General features: G+C 38.6%; 1 protein-coding gene across 4 annotated transcripts in view; it reads left to right on the top strand.

Annotated features, from left to right (window-relative positions):
* The window catches only part of LOC124789978 (copine-8-like), a 232,275-nt gene that overhangs the window by 60,697 nt on the left and 154,336 nt on the right, over nt 1–17,242 (top strand). For all 4 annotated transcript variants that reach the window (XM_047257521.1, XM_047257520.1, XM_047257519.1 and 1 more), the window contains exon 4: nt 1,338–1,463. In XM_047257521.1, coding sequence (XP_047113477.1) covers nt 1,338–1,463 — 126 coding nt within the window. The remainder of the gene's footprint in view (nt 1–1,337; nt 1,464–17,242) is intronic.

The following is a 17,242-nucleotide window of genomic DNA, read 5'->3' as shown; positions in this document are numbered from 1 at the left end:
TCGTCCTATATGTGGTCTCCTTTACAGGTGAATCACTCTTTCCTAAAACTCTCCAAATAAACCAAAGTCGACCATTCACCTTCCGTACCAGAATTCTCACATGCTCATTCTACCTCATATTGCTTTGCAATATTGTGCCCAGATATTTAAATGACTTGACACTGTCAAGCAGGGCACCAGTAATACTGTATCCGAACATTACAGGTTTGATCTTCCTACTCACCTGCATTAACTTACATTTTTCCACATTTAGAGCTATGTCGTCTTGCATCTTCCTACAGTCACTCAATTTCAGCACCTTACTGTACACCATGGCATCATCAGCAAATAATCGCAGATTGCTGCCCGACCTGCCTGCCAAATAATTTATGTATGTACAGCAGAGATTGACAGACTAGCAGTGCAGTAACAGACTGCAGAAAGAATTGCACAGTTGCAATTGTGGGTAGGAAGCTGGAAGGTTTAAATGTCTCATCGACAACAAGACCATTAGAAATAAAGCTTAAGCTGAGATTGGACAAGGGTGGGGAAGGCAAACAACAATTTACTTTTCATAGGAATAAATGTGGCTTTCACCTTAAGCTACAGATGAAAACCACAAAAATTTAAATCTGGATTCCTTGGTTGGGACTTAAAACCTGTCCCTTACAGATGTAAGTCTTAAGCCGTATCTGCTGCAGTACATTTCTTGTTGATTGCTGTGGAAGTGTGCCACTGGTTCTTGAAACTTGAGCTTCTTGCAACATATCAGACCTTGAAGGAACTTACGGAAATTCAGCCAGATAATGTCCTCAGGAACCGCCTATATTTCAAATGTGAACACACTGTCATTATCAAGTCACATATGCGAGAGTTTGCTGTGTGTGATTCAGTGATTATAACGGAAGATATTGTGCAATAGAGGATGTATCTGTTACAAAAGTTGAAGAAGAATACTTTGAAAATCTCTCCCTCTCCTTCTACCTCCCATCTCACCTCCTCTGCACACCCGTTTGTAGTTAATACAGCAAAAGACTGTCAAGTAATGTAATGATTAAATAATGAGTAACAAGATTAATAGTGTACTTTTATTATTGACATTTAATTTTCATTAAATTTCTGTGATATCCAACGGTATGGAACTGGCATGGTGGTGGTTGTGGTCCCATGTGTGTATCATACATAGGGATATTAACTGAGCTTAGACTGGGAGCATTAATGAGAGAGAATGAATTTTCTTCCAGTTTATTTAATTTATTTTGTTTTTGTTGTGAATGATAATTAACGAACATAACAAAAATTATCATAAGGTTTCTTCATAGTATGAAAGTTACTACTACTGTTGTTTTATATCACAGGTACATTTGACATACAGATTTGAGGAACAACAGTGGCTGAAATTCGCTGTGTACGATATTGATACAGAATCACCCGACCTTGGAGAACATGATTTCTTAGGAGAATGTGAATGCACTCTAGGCCAGGTAAGGCAATTATTTTTACTGGCTTGTCTAACTCCTAAGTGGATTTCTGGATGATTTAACTGAAGACGAGCAACAAAATTGAATCTTTGTAATAAATAAAAAGAGTCTGATAAAACTACTCTCTCTTCCTTCTGGTGGTAGTGCTGTAACACGTGACCTATCTGAGCATAGTGCATGAAATAGGGTTCCTTTGACATAGTGTATTTTCATTCATTGTGTGTGAACTGTACTGTTTGCTGAATTTTGTGGGTATGGTCCATTTGTAGCTAGACAGAAAATTTCTCCCATTGGTCATCTGTCAGGATAGTTACTTAATGATGGGTTTAAGGGGCAAATTTTTGGCATAAAGCAATTGACTGGTTGTTACATCATGAAAATCAGTCATGTCAGTATAAGTACTGGTAATAGCAAAATGTGGCAGCTTCTTTCGTTTACAAGTTATAAACAGTGGTAAGTCATGCTGTGATGGAGCACAAAGGAATGAGATGGCTACTCCAGGTAGCAGGTGAACACATATTACACATTATTACACATTATGCCTGTTTACACCAAGTCACCTGCCTGTATTTTGAGTTTGTTTGCCATTCTGGATCTAATGAGTTTATTCTGCATTCTTTTCACGTATAATTCCTCCTGACAATGCCTGATTGTTTTAAATAAACAAATATTTCCTTGTGAACAGCAATGAGCCATTGACCGCTAGGCCTACTCAAATGATGTAATGGTAATATACTGGCTAAAAAAAAAAAAAAAAAGGATAATTTTAATAGGAAATAGGAGGCAGTGAAACTTAGTGACATATAAACAGTAGCTCTGCAGAACCGCTTGGCAGTTTTCTCTTTGACAAGATGACAATCGATAGTTAAATTTTATTTCTGACAAGCATTATCTCCGCTCGTCACATGTGTTACTTTGACCACGCCCCATTTCCTACAGTATTTATGTCGCTCTCAGATGTTTGACCGGTCAGTTGGCAAGACTCAGCGAAGGAGTGCCTCTGAGGACATCCAGCGCAGTCCTGGACGAAACGCCAGGAACAGTAGTTTCTTGGACCACTACCTCACATCCTGAAAGGCTTACTAGCAGTTATGCCATTAAGTCATGAAAGCCTTCATTCTATGATTTAAAAAAACTTTAGAAAGCTGCTAGTGAGGTTATGGGCGAGCAGAAGGTACCAACCCACAATTAAAACAGAGAAATAAACTGTAAAATAGCCACAATATACAACTTATTAATGTAAGAAAACATGGAGCAGAACAGTCCTGACAATAAATCAGTCAGTTGAAAACAGTGTAATTACCCAAGCAGAACAGAGATTTCATTTTAATATATCTCCTCTAATCAGCATGTGACTAACCGTAAGCCTTTAAACAAATAGCTTAAAACATCAGATTATTAAAACCAGTCTATCTCTGAAACAGAAACATTAAAAGCATTTACAATAAAACTAGTGAAACTAACTGATAGATCAGCATGCAGAACTGTTTTAGAAATCATTTCTTTTCATTATTAATACAACAGGGAGTGTAATAGCTAGTGATTGTGCAGTACACTGCTTACATTAAATGACAGTGCCTTGTAATCCCTTTCAAGAGAAATCATGACAATATGTCTGATGAATTTTCATTTATTTTAATAAAAAAATTTTAAACGATTATATCTGACTATATTAGAAACATGTTTATGCATCCAACACGTGATGCTCACCTTTATGAATGTGACTTTATCAACACACTTAGATTAGTTCCAAAACCTGTACCAATCATCGAAGGCCGACATGCTGCAGATTGTAAGTGATGTCAAATCAGTGCACACATTGGTGGGTACACCAGCAGGAACTTCCTTCACTCACTAGACATCAGCTGTATCACACAAATCATCAAATGATGCCAGATACACAGATCTTTATCATTGTTAGAACAGATTAACCCTGAAAGTAGTAGTCTGTGGAACTTTACCACCACACCTGACAGGCTTGTGGTACCTACAGTCAAAATTGTCACTATGTAACTTGCAGACATACAATCTCACTGTGGCACCACTAAACACTAGCTTAAACTCACAACAGCCAACTGAAGTCAGTGGGGTTTAGGCATCTGACGGCTGGCTGAGACTGCAAGCAAGAGCCTTGCTGCCTGTGACACGAAATCATAATATCTTCATGGAGCCACTGCCACGCTCAATTTTCGTATGTAAAGATAACTGCCATTTGATTGTATGATATGTTTTATTACAGATTCAGGTTTTAACTGTAGGCCATTATCAAGTGTTACAAATGTCAAAAATCATCTGACTTATGTGGATCCCAAGTCATCATTAAAATATATATCTTTGGCTATATAAATCTGATGTTTCATCAGTAAAAGTGAGAACATTTTTGTGATGTGTTAATTGGCTGGTGACATGCATAATTTAACATGATAAGGCTGTAAAATAAAATGAATGACCAAGTCACAGGTTTAGACTTCATTTCGCTATGTCTCAGCAGCAGCCAACATAAACATAAGGTGCTGTTGAGACACAGTGAAACGAAGTCTAAATCTGTGATTTGGCCATCCATTTTATTTCACAACCATATTATGTTAATAAGTCATGCACATCACCAGCCAGTTAACATGTCATAAAAATATTCTCGCTTTTACTTATGAGACATCAGGTTTATATGAACATGAGTCAAATGATTTTTGGTTTCGAAACTCTTGATAGTGGCCTAAAGCTGAAATCTGGATTGTCTAATAAAGCATATCATACAGTCTAATGGTGGTTATATCTTTCTGTATGTTTTATATGACTGTAGCTCCACATCAAGGAAAAATTGTCAGTGGTTCAACTTTATTGTTTTCTTTAAAAGCAGGTATCACAGAGCACACAAATATGGGAAACTGATCACAAAAATATAGTAAAGTAAATTGTCCTTAAAAGGTACCACCTACAGATCTGTGAATTTCTGTGGGCTGAGATTTGAGGAGATCAGGAAAATACATACAAAACAGTAACAAAAATGGAGGCAATCTGCTTGAAAGAGTACACCTTTGAAAGCAAAACCTGTTGCTGGTTACATTCAGTCCTGTGTTGTTGCACCCCTTGTGGATAACGTGCTTGAATGCTCCTTGGTATGCTGTCCATGAGATGATGTAGGCATTGGCACTCACCTGCCCCATTCTTTGATAGAGGCCCTCCTAATGTCAAGCAGTGTGTGAAAATGATTACTGCAATGACATGCTGCAAATTTCAACTGGTCTCAAGCATGCCCAAATAGGTTTATGTAGGCAGACACTGCAGGTTATTCTATTCAGTTTATTTCTGATTCCTGGAGTAAGGTATTCATGATGTGAGCCAAGTTTGCTCATGTATTATCATGTTGGAAGATAAATTCATTGACAAAATGTTGACTGTAGGACATGTCAGTAGGCTGGTGGGTCCTGCCCTGAGACTGAAAACCCTCAAAGTACCCTCAGTAATAATGAGAAGAATCTGACATCAATACATGACACTGACCAGAGTATGACTGACCCACCTTATTGATTGAACTGATGGGACCAAGTGCTGCCTGAGATGTGCCTTGGGGCTTCACATTCACACTCTTCTTTGAAGATCATCAGGTGCTGTATGAACATGCATTTGTTAGTGAACCTCCATTGATCCAGTTTCTAATCCAGATGTGCCTTGTCCACTTCATTTACACACCATGCTGCTGCTCAGAGAGGGATGGAGAGGGGGGAGGATTGTACTATTGTTCGTAATGGTTGTAATACCTAATTGATCCTGTGGAGATGGTTTTGTACTGTCTCAGCCAACACAACCCTCCCATATGCCTCCAAGATGGTATACTGCAGTTGTGTTTCATTGTCCTTGGAATACCCACAAGCCATGTTTTGTCGGTAGTGGTATTACCTTTGTTGTTGACTGTGGGTGATTGCTAAGAGACAGATCTTCTCTCTCTCTCTCTCTCTCTCTCTCTCTCTCTCTCTCTCTCTCTGCTTTTTTTTAAAAAAAGGGAAAATAAGCCAACCTAGTTTTAAGTCCAGTTGTATGAGCTGGACAGAAATTGAGCGTCACCTTAACAGTTGAATGTATGCAAGATTTCAGTACCGTTTAAACCAATTCAGTGGGCAATGTTTGGTGCTGACAAGCTTTCTTGTCATAAAGTAACAGCAGGCACACTATCTGATCTTGAAATGGCTCTTTGAGATCTGTTGGTAGACTGGACAGTGTATACAAGCCGCATTGTACTGTCCATGATTGGAAACACAGGATGCACTATTGAACTGCACTGGAGGTGCAGGTTTAATTTACATCCATTTCACAGGTAGCTGTACATTGAGATTTTTTGTTATCAAGCAAATATTGAGAATGCAGCTATGCAAGTGAAGTTACCATCACATCTCAGCAGCCATTTAGTATTGGCATATAGGCCTCAGATTGCACTGTGTCTCCCTGGTACCACAGCTTATATCATGTCTATCAATCCCATCAGACATGATAGGTGATACTACACTATAGATATGCCTGTCTACACTTACACGAAGTGGATTCACTGCAAGCTGTGAAAAACAGGGCATCTCCATGCGGCAAGTCACGTGAACTTGTCAACAAATGATTTAAGGCCAAGTGGCACTATGCACAACACCTGGATTTTTCATGTTATAACTGGACCTGCTTGGAATCTGAGTAAAATGGTGTCTTCCTGCCACAACTAACTTCTACTTTGGCAGATTGATATTCCATTCAGCTAAGGGATAGTTTTTCACCTTGTCTACAAATGATTTCCACTGTGGTACAGTTGATTGTTTTCATTTGTAGTCCTGGGATTACAGATCAGTTACATGCATGAACAACTAAAAGGTAGTCATTCCACATAGGGATGTTAAAAATATTGTGTTTGTAATTTTGACATTTTTATCTTTCTCGGGCACTATGAAACCAAAACGGTCACCAGATAAAGTACACTAGAGTTAAAAATAAAGTGATGGAACTGTACAACTGAAAAAATAAGGGTACTTAGTCAGATGTTAAAGCCCATTCTTCAACATTAAGTTCTGACATGCTGGAACATAGTTGTCAGCAGTCTGAGTACAAATATTTATGATAGAATAAGTATATCTGCTCTTCCGCATACCTTGTGAACGCTGAGTCATGTGGCAAGCACAATAAAAGCAGTCAGTCTGGATAAAAATAAAAATTATATCCACAGTATACACCAAAATGAATTGCTCGTGGAGCCAACATGTTTGTTGGATTAGAGTACCGGTAGCAGTGAAATGACAAGGATGTAAATGCACAGTGTGTGTGAGCTTGCGAGTGCAAAGATATTATTATGCGAAGTCGATATCATATGATTTGTAAAATGTGTACTCACAGTGAATCAATGTTATCGATGTATATATGGTAATGTAAAAAGGAATGAAACAAGTAAAACTTTGATGTAGATTAAAAGTAGGTAATACCTTCGTACATGAGTACTTGTACATTTAATCTTAACTGACATGTCATATGGTGAAAATGAAGTGACTTGCCTAGTCATGTTAAATAACACCTGTAAAATAAAAGTGTAACAGGATCAAGAATCCTAAATCTAAACTAAAGGTAGAGGTTCACATATGTAAAGCACATGCATACAATTTTACATGAGTGTAAAACCTTGCAAGTGATGTGCCAATGTACATATGGAAATGGAAATGAAGTCCCATGCTTCTTGACAGAGTGTAGGGGAACAGTGCAGGAGACCCGAACTGCCGTAAAAGATGTGTACTCGCAATGTGTCCTAATGGAGGTGGTTTGCTGTTGGCTTCCTCCAACCGTAATGGGGATGAATGATGATGATGATGATGACGACACAACACCTAGTCATCTTGGGGCAGGTGAAAATCCCTGTCCCCACCGGGAATCGAATCGGGACTCTGTGCTCGGGATGTGAGAACACTACCATGAGACCACAAGCTGCGAACATTGTACATATACCCTGGAAGATTTAAAAGTAGGTACTATTAGAAACAAGTGTAGCATGGCCATGAATAAAGGCCAACAGTCCCCAAGTTCCAACTGTATCTAAAAATCACTGTCTTCTAAGATGTTCTAGGAGCAGTCTAAGAATATTCTATTTTTGAGTTCAGTGCGTTCGTTCAAGGTATGTTCTGCTTGGTCTCTAAACACATAATAAATTTTGATCTTCACTAAGCAGTTAGGCTGTCTTTTCTTCCCATTTCTGTGAATAATTTCTAAGAGTTATTGATGCCATTCAACTTGTGTTTGGTCACCTGAAAATGGCTTCCAAAGATTGACGATTGTCACTGGCATTAATGTATTCTTTGAATTTAATGACAAAACTTCTACCTGTTTGTTGGATATGAAAGTTTTTGTATGCTTCACATTTAATTTTATAAACTCTGGGTATGTATATGTGTGGTTTTTTTTTATGTTGGGTGCTGTGTCATGTGGCCTTACCTAACGTGTTGTTAGTAAGGAAGCTTATTCCTACATTGGTGAACAGACTAGCTATTCTTCTCAACACAGAACTGCTGTAGGGTAAAGACTTGCATTTAATTTTAACCTCTTTTTGTAAAGCAATCTCATACCTGTCTTTGTTGTTGGAATAGTCACTATTGTATTGCGACCAAGTTAACACCATACAGTATGATATTGAGAGGTTCATCTGCACCTATCACCTATCTTTTAGGACTTACCGTATTTACTCGAATCCAAGCCGCACTTTTTTCCAGTTTTTGTAATCCAAAAAACCGCCTGCGGCTTAGATTCGAGTGCAAAGTAAGCGGATGTTCTGAAAAATGTTAGTAGGTACTGCCACAACCAACTTCTGCCATCGAATATATGTAGCACTACACAGGCATGTTTTGCGGGCACAAAGATAAATACTGAGGCCAAAACCTCTGCGTCAGTAAATAAATTTAAGAAAAAGGTGGAAGACAAGCTTTTTTCTCTGTTCCAAGTTTTGACCACTACATTTTCATACATTATACAATGAAGTAAATAGAAATTCCGTATTGTTCATCTTCGAATGTACCAGCCCTTAAAATATCCGTAGCAACAAAAATAAATTTCTTTACACAAAAATATCAAAAATGCACAAAGCTTTAGGATTGTTGTACGAGATGATACGCTGGATTTCACATAGTGGCACCTATTGCTTCGTGGAATTTTGTGAAGTGCTTGTTGGTGTTGGTGAACCATAATGAAGCGCTTTCATTATAGTGCCAAATCCGAGAGGGGAGTTATTTCTTTTGCAGAACAAAGTTCTAATCATGCTGCAGGTCTGCAATACAGGATTGATGAGAGCAACATCAGGCGATGGTGACTGCATAGAGACAAATTATTTGAATGATCAAGTTGCAGGAAAGCATTTAGAGGGCCAAAGTGTGGCCGATATCATGCACTAGAAGTGATTTTAAATGAATTTGTGAAGGAACAGCGTCAAAAATTCGTGCCTGTGAATGCCGAATTTTTAAAAATTCAGGCACATGAAATTGCTAGAGAGCAAAAAAATCTAAAATTTTAATGCTAGTCGCAGCTGGATTACTCTGTTTATGAAGTGAAGTGCTGGGGTTTTTCACCTCGGAGATAAACTTAACTTGCACAGAAGCTGCCGAAAAATTATGAAGAAAAACTTGTGAAATTTCAGCAGTTCATAATTAGGCAGCGCACAGAAAAGCAATACCTTCTTGGTCAGATAGGAAATGCTGACCAAACTTCCGTATATTTTGACATGCCATCAAATTATAAGGATGATGCCAAAGGAAAGAAAGACATAAGTGTTCTTACATCAGGGGATGAAAAACAGCAGATGCCCGTCATGCTTGCTTGCACAGCAATTTACATAAATTATCTCCGTTCTTAGTTTTCAAGCGAAAGACTTTACCGAAATCGGAAGTGTTTCCAAAAACTGTAATTGTACAAGCAAAAGAATCTGGGTGTTTTCGGAGGACATGGTGCTGGAATGGATTAGGCAAGTGTGGAATCGTCGTCCTGGTGCAATGCTTGGTTTACACAGACTATTGGTATTAGATGCGTACAAAGGCCTTACAACACCTGCAGTAAAACAAAAATTAGAGGAAAGCAAAACGGACTTGGCAGTATTTCCAGGCAGGATGACGTCAATTCTGCAACCACTTGACGTCTGTTTGAATAAACCATTTAAGGACAAGCTTAAACCCATGTACACAGACTGGCTTTCAAAAAGCGACAGACATCTGACACCAACAGGACGTGTAAAATGCGCAAGTTTGTTGCAAGGGTGCCAATGGATTTATGATGCATGTAAGTGTGTTCTAAATCAGACTGTGCAACGAGCATTTAAAAAATGTTTGATATCCAATGCACTAGATGGTATGGAGGACGATTCTCTGTATGAAGAAATGAGCAACAAAGAATCGAATGATAGTGATTCAGTGCCGGCCGGAGTGGCAGAGCGGTTGTAGGCGCTACAGTCTGGAGCCGCACGACCGCTACGGTCGCAGGTTCGAATCCTGCCTCGGGCATGGATGTGTGTGATGTCCTTAGGTTAGTTAGGTTTAATTAGTTCTAAGTTCTAGGAGACTGATGACCTCAGAAGTTAAGTCCCATAGTGCTCAGAGCCATTTGAACCGTAGTGATTCAGAATCATGACTGATATTTTAAACATTTGGTATAAGATGTATGACAAACCTAATAAAATTTTGTTTTAAATTTCAGTGTTTAATTTCTAAGTTATTTTCATTCTTTTTTTTTTTATAACTGTTGCTACTCTGCATTGCACAGGATAAAAAAACATGGAGAGATGCATCAAACCAGTTTATGGACTGAAGACAACAACAACACACTCTGCATTTGAAGTCATCACTAAAAATCTACTATGAAAATCCGACTTGTAAGACTGTTTGGGATGTATGTCAATATGGCCAACTCTATGTTCTGAATTTTTTCCTACCTGTGACAAGAGATGGTTGCTACTAAGAACTTTTATGAATCGTGAATGACATGCAGTATTCTCTTCACCATAAGAATAATATGAATGTAAACATTATGCCATGTATTTCTTCATGTTTGCTGCTATCTCATTTAAATCCTGTCTGCCTAATAAACTACGAAGCTAGAGTGCGACAACTGCAAATGCGGAAGAATATACATATCATGTCATGTTTATATTCATATTATTCTTATGCTGAATAGTGATACAGTCAGAAATGAAGCAAGGCAACTGACTAGATTTTTAAATCGAAGATTACTCTAATTTCTATTGAGAATGTAATGTACTAAAGGGGCGGGGCGTCTGCAAAGATTTTCCAACGGAGAAAAACTTGTGCTAAACTCTCGTTCAGAACATCTTCTATCATATGCAGTCTATTATTTGGTTCTTGTTGATCATTATCAAAGAAAGCAGCAGTGTAAGTAACAACAAATAGCAGTCTCTTAACAATGTTTTGCTAATGAGACAATTCCTCTCTCTTTTTTTTTTTTTTTTTTTTTTTGTTAGGGGCAGTAGTGCCCACAAAAGCAAGTCATGTCGCGAGCGGCAACAGGTCGTAAACACTCATTATCAGAATGCAACAAACAATGCATGACACAGTACAATGATGCATTTTCAGCTTTGAGTGACGTAAATACCTATAACAAAGAGAACGGCACTTGTCAGATCAAAGCAAAATAAGCAATCGATTCAACCCAGGTGAAGCACGTGAAAAAGGAAGGGTACCCGTATAAATACGGATGCCTGACACATAGCAATGACTACCTGGTAAAGCTTAACTACCGATCTTACAACTCAAACCAAACTTCTGCAGATGTATCTTCATCCATTCGATCTAAATTTTGTCTCGTGTTACAATGGACCAACTTTGTTTCGATTTGGAGGTGCGGTCTAAAGCTTTTCTCTCCCCTTGAATTTCAAGTCTCAAATTTCAGGTGCGGCTTAGATTCAGGAAATTTTTTTTCCCTTGATTTCGAGTCTCATTTTTCAGGTGGGACTTAGATTTGAGTGCAGCTTAGATTGCAGTAAATACGGTAACTTTCTGTGAGAATAGTCGCAGACATGAGCAGATTTCTCTGTTAGCTCATGAAGCTCTTCTTCAGAGTTTACGATGAGTTCATTATCCTCGGAATACAATAGTTCTCAGACAATTAAATCTACATATTCCATCATCAACATTAAGGAGGTATTAGTGAAAAGTCCCATATTAGAGGCAGCAAGAAAACCATGCTGAGAAATATACTCAGATGAGGTCTGCAACAGCAAACAGCCTAGTCTGACAACTTCGTTTATGTCCTCAGATGCTTCCCCATAAATGACATGTTGTTATGGAAGACCATAGAAAGGGACAGAAGTGTATCAGGACATTATATTTGTTTTTGTGGAACACTGTAAAGGCCTGTGCTGCTAATAGTATCAAAGTCCTTGTTTAGGTCAATAGCGACATTTTCCAGTTCACAAAATATTCATGGCATTTTCTGTGTATCTGTCAGAGGGTAAATATCTTATTGTTCATAGACTGACTGGTGCAAAATCCTCACGTGTGTCAGGGTAGATTAGTGCAGACAGAGCCTTTTCCATTATTTGGCAAATTGACTTTGCTATGGCCAGATGCTCTTCATGTTGTCAGGACTGGTTCAAGAACACTTTTTCACACAAGGGACTTATCATTTGGTGCCCTCTCCCCTTTTCCTTCATACATTTTCTTCCTTATGTGTTTTAGTGATATTACTCTGTTACTGTTGCATTTGTCCCTCTCCTTTACCTTTGTACACTGTTACTATGTGTACATTTTTCATATCGTGTTGTAATGTGTTTTGTTCACAACAGCTCACAGTAACTCAGACAGAGGGGTTGTCACATATTTCAACTCCATTACCTCTGCAGGCATATTGCCACACACTGTGCAGTTTTCTCAGCTTTGATCCATAATGGATTAGGCAAAGTTGACTATGAACAGCAGGATTGTCCAATTCAAATGTTATGGGGACTGCTGATGTGTTATCAGTGCCTCATTTCTTATGCCATCTGATTTTTTGAGTGAGCAGCTTTATGTTTAGATCTTGGATTCATGATTTCTTCCTGGTGCTCTCCATTTGTATACCTGTGCTATATGGACTTGCAGAGATTTGTCTAGTGTTAGTTCACATTGTGTTAAATGAGACACTGAAAGTTGCTATAGCTTAATGTAACCAGATTCAGCACAATCTGACTAATTTTAAGGGAGTAGTTTATTTTCCTTGAAGTAAGGGCATAATATGTTTACATAATTTGCAAACTAATCACTTTGATTCTTGACTTTTCTCCTGGAAGTATTGAGAGCCATTTGCATAATAGCCTCCTTCATCTGTAATCACATGATCATCACACTCTTTGTATAACACAGTGATGCAATACCAAGTTTTTCCTTCAGTTTGACTGATATTTGTGAAGGTTGTCATCTCAGGTGACTGAGCCATTGATTCTAACCTTGCCATATTTACTCCATACTGGGTGAATAATCTTTCATAATGTGAGCTTTGTTTCCTGTGAGTTATGTAATCAAGCTTATACCCGTGGCTTGAGTGCAAAAATTACAGTGACTATGTACAGCTCTTTTCCTGAAATAGGTGATAGTGATAGAGGGTGTACATAGAATGCAAACTTCAGGAAGTGCTAACCACTCTTATTCTTCTTTCCAGTGTTGTAAGGTCTCATACAGTTTGATCAGTTTTATAATTGTTGCCAATTCCTGCATTGCAGTCACCACATTTTAGAAATCTGTCTCCCTTTTGATCTTTTATTAAACATTTTCATAAACTTGCATAGAAGATGTCAACGATTTCCAGTGGAACTTTCAAAATGAGTGTGTAAGTTAATATCCGTGTAATAGGAGCAGATCCTGTCATTAATCTCATGGGCAATAGCAAATCTTTAACACCAGTTGTGACTAAGTGCAGTCAACTAGGCACACCTCATACTTACCCCTTATTGTCCATTACATGTATAGTTATTCCCATACCACTTACTTTCTGTGTGAAGATGCAGTAGTTCTGTTGGTGCAGGCCGTTTTTCTAGACATTGGTCATCATCTGTTAATAAATCATTACAACGTTCTTAGGTTCCATATGGCAACAAGTTTTTTTTTTATATTTCTCTTCCTGTTGAAGAAATAATAATAATAATAATTATTATTATATTATTATTATTATTATTATTTGAAACTTCTTGACAGATGAAAACTGTATGTCGGACCAAGACTTGAACTCAGGACCTTTGCCTTTCATGGGCAAGTGCTCTACCAACTGAGCTACCCAAGCATGACTCACGACCTGCCCTCACAGCTTTACTTCTGCCAGTACCTCATCTCCTACCTTCCAAACTTTACAAAAACTCTCCTGTGAACCTTGCAGAACTAGCACTCCTGAAAGAAAGGATATTGCAGACATGTGGCTTAGCCACAGCCTGGGGGATGTTTCCAGAATGAGATTTTCACTCTGCTGCAGAGTGTGCGCTGATATGAAACTTCCTGACAGATTAAAACTGTATGCTGGACCGAGTAAAGCTGTGAGGACAGGGCATGAGCCGTGCATGGGTAGATCAGTTGGTAGAGCACTTGCCCGCGAAAGGCAAAGGTCCTGAGGTTGAGTCTCGGTCCGGCACACACTTTTGATCTGCCAGGAAGTTTCACATCAGCGCACTCTCTGCTGCAGAGTGAAAATCTCATTCTTGATAATAATTGTTGTTTTTTTATACTGTTGTTTTTGTTGCTAGGTGCTAATAATGGTCATCATTTGATACCAACATAAAAATGTTTGGCACTCCACACACCTATAAAAGTGCAAGAAAAGAACTGGACTAGCACCCAGTCAGTTGGGAATGTCTGGCTTGAGGTGAATAATAACTAACTGTTCACCTAGTAGTGTAGACTGTGTTCCCACAAATAACTAATTATATTGAGAGTTGAGTAGCTTGCTAGTAGTTATTGACTCATTCATCTTGGACCCTAATCACTCCTAACAATACTCAGTATTTATTGTCCTGTCAGTATTGGTTGAACAGAATGGTTCATCATTTCCACTGTTTCCGGTGAGGTGTCCACCAATAGCCTTGGATTAAGCTCCACATGATCAAAAGTATTTGGACACCCCCAAAAACATACCTGTTTTATATTAGGTGCATTGTGCTGCCACCTACTGCCAGGTACTCCATATCAGCAATCTCAGTAGTTATTAGACATTGTGAGAGAGCAAAATAAGGCGGTCCGCGGAACTCATGGACTGCGAAAGTTGTCAGGTGATGGGTATCACTTGTGTTGTACGTCTGTACGCAAGATTTCCACACTCGTAAACATCCCTAGGTCGACTGTTTCTGATGTAATAGTGAAGTGGAAACATGAAGGGACACATGCAGTACAAAAGCATACAGGCCGACCTCATCTGTTGACTGACAGAGGCCACCAACAGTTGAAGAGGGTCGTAATGTGTAATAGGCAGAGATCTATCCATACCATCACACAGGAACTCCAAACTGCATCAGGATCCATTGTAAGTACTAAGAAAGTTAGCCCAGAGGTAGGAAAACATGGATTTCATGGTCAAGCTGCTGCTCATAAGCCACACATCACACCGGTAAATGCCAAAGAACACCTCTAAGGAGTGTAAACATTGTGTGATTGAACAGTGGAAAAACATTGTGTGGAGTGACAAATCATGGTACACAATGTGGCGATCCGATGGCAGGGTGTGTGTATGGCGAATGCCCAGTGAATGTCATCTACCAGCATGTGTAGTGCCAACAGTAAAATTTGGAGGCAGTGGAATTATGGTGTGGTCATGTTTTTCATGGGAGGGGCTTGCACCCCTTGTTGTTTTGCGTGACACTATCACAGCACAGGCCTACATTGATGATTTAAGCACCTTCTTGCTTCGCACTGTTGAGCAATTAGAGGATGGTGATTGCATCTTTAATGCACTATCACTGTTTTAATATTAACATGTTTGCTCATTTATTTTGGGAAAAAATATTATGTATTTAAACATTTCAAAGTTAATTGTCATTCCCATGCTCTCATTGTTGTTCTAATCTAATCTCCAACATCCATTACTTGCAAGCTCACAAGGCAGGTAGCAATATTAATGAGGTGAGTGCATGCAGGCTTGTAAGAACAATGAAATTTCAGAATGTCTTTCAAACAAAGCAAAATTTTGTCATACCTTAAGAGCAGTACATTACTGGAAATGTATGCAAACATTGACAGTGGTGCTAAAAGAGTTAAAATAGATTGTTGTTGTTGTGGTCTTCAGTCCTGAGACTGGTTTGATGCAGCTCTCCATGCTACTCTATCCTGTGCAAGCTTTTTCATCTCCCAGTACCTACTGCAACCTACATCCTTATGAATATAAAAAGAAAACATGATGATGCTTACAAAGAAAAAGATAGTGAATTTTTGGGCGAATGAAAACTGTTGAGAAGTATCAACGTAGGAATGGGAGTGCCAGTAGTCTTGAAATTATATTTGTAAATTGTTTGCTTTATCACATTTTGAAAACTAGTGAAGGACTATCTGTGGCTGTTTGTATATAACAAAAACTTGGTAAAATGTACAGTGGCTCAGAACTTCATAAACTTAGGGTGAAAAGCATGGAATGTGTGTTTGGGTAGAGATCATACAAAGAGCAGATATCTCATGGAATGCATAGAAATCATACGTACCAAAGAAATGCAGTACAGAAAAATGCATGCATGCAAGTGAAATGTGGGGAAACTAAACATAAAAAAAGTAATTACAGTTGCTCCATTGTTCAGATCTGCATATGTAACAGTGTGAGGTAATGGCAGAGTTGTAGCGCCCTGAAGATATTCTAAGTTCGGAGTTGGCGTGGCCGCGTGGAGGTCTCTTTGCGGGCCACGGCTCATCGACAGCCACATGGTGCCTGACATTGGTCGGAGCGAGAGGGGTAACCCTAGCGCATGGTCCAGTCCGACCGCGCCGTTGGGAATTCCATGTTGACGCGGTGCCGAGGACTGTGCTTTGTGTCCATGAAGGAGATGTGTATGCCAGGAGTGCCAAAGATGGCGGACTTTGTGAAACCATAATAGCAGACATTTCATAGCTCATGTAGAAATTAATAATAGCCAGAGGAATCATTATACCTTAAAAAGAAACATGCACATTACCATTATCTGCACGACAATTCTGATGGTGTAATCAGCTTTTCAATATATTTCGTAGTTTAAAGTTTAGTATCTGACTGTAAATTATACAACTAACACCCAACAACGAATTTCCAAAATCTAAGCAGTTCATCCAATTTTGTTGGTTGATGTGTCTTTAGAAAGCTATTAGTGTAATCCTAAATTGGTATGAATTACAAGCATGTAACTTGAATAATACGTGAGTTATTGGAGGTCAAAGTGGCCGATTACTATTAATCGTGTCAGGCCACAAGTACTCCACAGTTACATGAAAAAACGGTAGCAACATGCTTATAAATATATTTATTCATCTGTGTCTTTGTTTATATCCAATATATACTATTCATGAAGAAATTGGTCAAGTATTTACTGTGTTTTAGAAAGCACAGACACATTAGGCTACTGGCCTTCTGTTGTTTCTATTCCTTTGATATAAGTTTATTTGATTTGTTTGTGGATTTAATAATATGTGTTAGAGCGTGTTTGTGGTCCAGCCATAGGAATATTTATTTAATTTCAAGTTCTTTAAATGTAAATCCAGTATTTTGTATGTGTTTCAATATGTTTGTGAGTGTGCATTGGCTTGGAGACATGGCGGGAGTGCTGTAGCCAATCACAGCGCTCTTTACTACGGTAGGTGACT

Source organism: Schistocerca piceifrons, chromosome 3, assembly GCF_021461385.2.
Source record: "Schistocerca piceifrons isolate TAMUIC-IGC-003096 chromosome 3, iqSchPice1.1, whole genome shotgun sequence".
Taxonomy (NCBI): Eukaryota; Metazoa; Arthropoda; class Insecta; order Orthoptera; family Acrididae; genus Schistocerca; species Schistocerca piceifrons.
This window is presented reverse-complemented; position numbering and strand designations above follow the sequence as displayed.